Below are 5,000 nucleotides of genomic sequence, written 5' to 3'. Positions count from 1 at the left end.
GACTGGTTAACTGACTGGCTGACTGGCTGACTGGCTGACTGGCTGACTGACTGACTGGCTGACTGACTGACTGGTTAACTGACTGGCTGACTGACTGGTTAACTGGCTGGCTGGCTGGCTGGTTAACTGACTGGCTGGCTGGTTAACTGGCTGGCTGACTGGTTAACTGACTGGCTGACTGACTGGTTAACTGACTGGCTGACTGACTGGTTAACTGACTGGCTGACTGGCTGACTGACTGGTTAACTGACTGGCTGACTGACTGGCTGACTGACTGACTGGTTAACTGACTGGCTGACTGACTGGTTAACTGACTGGCTGGCTGGCTGACTGGTTAACTGACTGGTTATCTGACTGGTTAACTGACTGGCTGGCTAACTGGTTAACTGACTGGCTGGCTAACTGGTTAACTGACTGGCTGGCTAACTGGTTAACTGACTGGCTGGCTGACTGGTTAACTGACTGGTTAACTGACTGACTGGTTAACTGACTGACTGGTTAACTGACTGACTGGTTAGCTGACTGACTGGTTAGCTGACTGGTTAAGTAACTGACTCGTTAACTGACTGGTTAACTGACTGGCTGGCTAACTGGTTAACTGACTGGCTGGCTGACTGGTTAACTGACTGGTTAACTGACTGACTGGTTAACTGACTGACTGGTTAGCTGACTGGTTAAGTAACTGACTCGTTAACTGACTGGTTAACTGACTGGCTGGCTTACTGGTTAACTGACTGGCTGGCTTACTGGTTAACTGACTGGCTGGCTGACTGGTTAACTGACTGACTGGTTAACTGACTGACTGGTTAACTGACTGACTGGTTAGCTGACTCGTTAAGTAACTGACTCGTTAATTGACTGACTGGTTAATTGACTGACTGGTCAACTAACTGACTGGTTAACTGACTGGCTTACTGACTGGCTGGCTGACTGACTGATTGACTGATTGACTAGGTGACTTACTGACTGGCTGACTGACTGATTGACTGGGTGACTTACTGACTGACTGACTGATTGACTGGGTGACTTACTGACTGACTGACTGACTGATTGACTGGGTGACTTATTGACTGACTGATTGACTGATTGACTGGGTGACTTACTGACTGGCTGGCTGACTGATTGACTGGGTGACTTACTGACTGGCTGGCTGACTGATTGACTGGGTGACTTACTGACTGGCTGGCTGACTGATTGACTGGGTGACTTACTGACTGGCTGGCTGATTGACTGGGTGACTTACTGACTGGCTGGCTGACTGACTGATTGACTGGGTGACTTACTGACTGGCTGGCTGACTGATTGACTGGGTGACTTACTGACTGGCTGGCTGACTGATTGACTGGGTGACTTACTGACTGACTGACTGACTGATTGACTGGGTGACTTACTGACTGGCTGACTGACTGACTGACTGACTGATTGACTGGGTGACTTACTGACTGACTGACTGACTGATTGACTGGGTGACTTACTGACTGACTGATTGACTAATTGACTAGGTGACTTGCTGGCTGACTGATTGATTGACTGGGTGACTTACTGACTGACTGATTGACTAATTGACTGGGTGACTTACTGACTGACTGACTGACTGATTGACTGGGTGACTTACTGACTGGCTGGCTGGCTGACTGATTGATTGCTTTATACCCTCAATTATCTGTGTGTTTCCAGCCAAAGCAGCAGCCGCCTCCAAACTGACTTCCCCGGGGTCCACAGCTGCCCTGTATGCCCCAGACCCCAACCCCAAACCTGGCCCCGTCAGGGAAAGAGATGGGAGGAGGAGGAGAGGAGAGAGGAAGGGTGAGTAATACACACACACACACACACACACTGACAACAAACACACACACACACACACTGACAAACACACACACACACACACTGACAAACACACACACACACACACACAAACACACACACACACACACACACACACTGACAAACACACACACACACACACACACACTGACAAACACACACACACACACACACACACTGACAAACACACACACACACACACACACTGACAAACACACACACACACACACACACACACACTGACAAACACACACACACTGACAAACACACACACACACTGACAAACACACACACACACACACACACACACTGACAAACACACACACACACACACACACTGACAAACACACTGACAAACACAAACACACACACACACACACACACTGACAAACACACACACACACACACACACACTGACAAACACACACACACACACACACTGACAAACACACACACACACACAAACACACTGACAAACACACACACACACACACACTGACAAACACACACACACACACACACTGACAAACACACACACACACACACACACTGACAAACACACACATACACACACACACTGACAAACACACACAGATAGACAACTGTGACCAATGCAATGGTTTAATGTCAATCAATGTAAAAGAGAAGACAAAATCAACAAATCAATACTTTGCTAACTGAGAAAGACAAATCCCCAATCAGTAGTTAGGAGTCCGTTTGTCTGCACAGTGACTTCTAGAGAAGACCAGATGAATCTATTTGATTAGACTTAATGCAGCTAGGACTCTATACTGAAGATTACAGACAAATAACTGTAGAGAGGATGGTAGAGAGGGTGGTGGAGAGGGCGGTGGAGGGGAAGGTGGAGAGGAAGGTGGAGAGGGGAGGTGGAGAGGGGAGGTGGAGGTGGAGGAAGGGAGAGGTGGAGGAGGGTGGAGAGGGGAGAGGGGAGGGAGAGGGGTGGAGAGGGGAGGTGGAGAGGGAGGGAGAGGGAAGGTGGAGAGGGCGGTGGAAAGGGTTGTGGAGAGGGCGGTGGAGAGGGCGGGGAGGGGTGGAGGGAGGTGGAGAGGGAGGTGGAGAGGGAGGTAGAGAGGGAGGTGGAGAGGGAGGTGGAGAGGGCGGTGGAGGGCGGTGGAGAGGGCGGTGGAGAGGGAGGTGGAGAGGGAAGGTGGAGAGGGCTGTGGAGAGGGAGGTGGAGAGGGAAGGTGAAGAGGGAAGGTGGAGAGGGAGGTGGAGAGGGAAGGTGGAGAGGGCTGTGGAGAGGGCTGTGGAGAGGGCTGTGGAGAGGGGGCTGTGGAGAGGGCTGTAGAGAGGGCGGTGGAGAGGGACAGTAGAGAGGGAGGTGGAGAGGGCGGTGGATAGGGACAGTAGAGAGGGAGGTGGAGAGGGACAGGAGAGGGACATGGAGAGGGGCGGTGGGAGGTGGAGGGAAGGTGGGAGGTGGAGAGGGAGGTGGAGAGGGAGGTGGAGAGGGAGGTGGAGAGGGAGGTGGGAGGGAGGTGGAGAGGGACAGTAGGGAGGTGGAGAGGGGTGGTGGAGAGGGCGGGGAAGGTGGAGAGGGAAGGTGGAGAGGGCTGGGAAGGTGGAGGGAAGGTGGAAGGTGGAGAGGGAAGGTGGAGAGGGAAGGTGGAGAGGGAAGGTGGAGAGGGAAGGTGGAGAGGGAAGGTGGAGAGGGAAGGTGGAGAGGGAAGGTGGAGAGGGAAGGTGGAGAGGGCTGTGGAGAGGGTTGTGGAGAGGGTTGTGGAGAGGGACAGTAGAGGGTTGTGGGAGGGTGGAGAGGGACAGTAGAGAGGGAGGTGGAGAGGGAGGTAGAGAGGGCTGTGGAGAGGGCTGTAGAGAGGGGGGTGGAGATCTCTAGAAGTCACTGAGACAGACAAACTGACTCCTCTTAGTCCTGTATTGACACTTTGCTTGTCTAATGGTTCGTCTGAGGGTGTATAGCGGGATTTCTTATAAGCTTCTGGGATAGAGTCCAGAAAGCGGCAGCTCTACTCTTTTATCTCAGTGGGGATGTTACCTGTAATCCATGGTTTCTGGTTGTGGTATGTACGTACAGTCACTGTGGGGACGACGTCATGCACTTATTGATGAATGCCGGAACATATTCCAGTCTGTGATAGAAAACAGTCCTGTAGTGTTGCATCTGCGTCATCTGACCACTTCCGTATTGAGCGAGTCACTGGTACTTCCTACTTTAGCAGGAACCAGGAGGATGGAATTATGGTCAGATAAGACCAAATGGAGGGCGAGGGAGAGCTTTGTACGGGTCTCTGTGTGGAATAAAGATGGGGAGGGGTGTCCAATATACATCTGGTACACCTGGACCCTACTGTTGGGGAGTAGAGATGGGGAGGGGTGTCCAATATACACCTGGACCCTACTGTTGGGGAGTAGAGATGGGGAGGGGTGTCCAATATACATCTGGTACACCTGGACCCTACTGTTGGGGAGTAGAGATGGGGAGGGGTGTCCAATATACACCTGGACACTATTGTTGGGGAGTAGAGATGGGGAGGGGTGTCCAATATACATCATCTGTTGTACACCTGGACCCTACTGTTGGGGAGTAGAGATGGGGAGGGGTGTCCAATATACACCTGGACCCTACTGTAGAGATGGGGAGGGGTGTCCAATATACACCTGGACCCTAGTTGGGGATGGGGAGGGGTGTCCAATATACACCTGGACCCTACTGTTGGGGAGTAGAGATGGGGAGGGGTGTCCAATATACATCTGGTACACCTGGACCCTACTGTTGGGGAGTAGAGATGGGGAGGGGTGTCCAATATGCATACACCTGGACCCTACTGTTGGGGAGTAGAGATGGGGAGGGGTGTCCAATATACATCTGGACCTGGACCCTACTGTTGGGGAGTAGAGATGGGGAGGGGTGTCCAATATGCATCTGGTACACCTGGACCCTACTGTTGGGGAGTAGAGATGGGGAGGGGTGTCCAATATACATCTGGTACACCTGGACCCTACTGTTGGGGAGTAGAGATGGGGAGGGGTGTCCAATATGCATCTGGTACACCTGGACCCTACTGTTGGGGAGTAGAGATGGGGAGGGGTGTCCAATATGCATCTGGTACACCTGGACCCTACTGTTGGGGAGTAGAGATGGGGAGGGGTGTCCAATATACACCTGGACCCTACTGTTGGGGAGTAGAGATGGG

General features: G+C 52.3%; 1 protein-coding gene across 4 annotated transcripts in view; it reads left to right on the top strand.

Annotated features, from left to right (window-relative positions):
* aimp1b (aminoacyl tRNA synthetase complex interacting multifunctional protein 1b) overlaps positions 1 to 5,000 on the top strand; it is a 30,783-nt gene that overhangs the window by 16,369 nt on the left and 9,414 nt on the right. For all 4 annotated transcript variants that reach the window (XM_046320117.1, XM_046320119.1, XM_046320118.1 and 1 more), the window contains exon 4: positions 1,678 to 1,806. In XM_046320117.1, the coding sequence (XP_046176073.1) occupies positions 1,678 to 1,806 (129 nt within the window). The remainder of the gene's footprint in view (positions 1 to 1,677; positions 1,807 to 5,000) is intronic.

The sequence above is a fragment of the Oncorhynchus gorbuscha genome, linkage group LG21, assembly GCF_021184085.1.
Source record: "Oncorhynchus gorbuscha isolate QuinsamMale2020 ecotype Even-year linkage group LG21, OgorEven_v1.0, whole genome shotgun sequence".
Classification (NCBI taxonomy): domain Eukaryota; kingdom Metazoa; phylum Chordata; class Actinopteri; order Salmoniformes; family Salmonidae; genus Oncorhynchus; species Oncorhynchus gorbuscha.
This window is presented reverse-complemented; position numbering and strand designations above follow the sequence as displayed.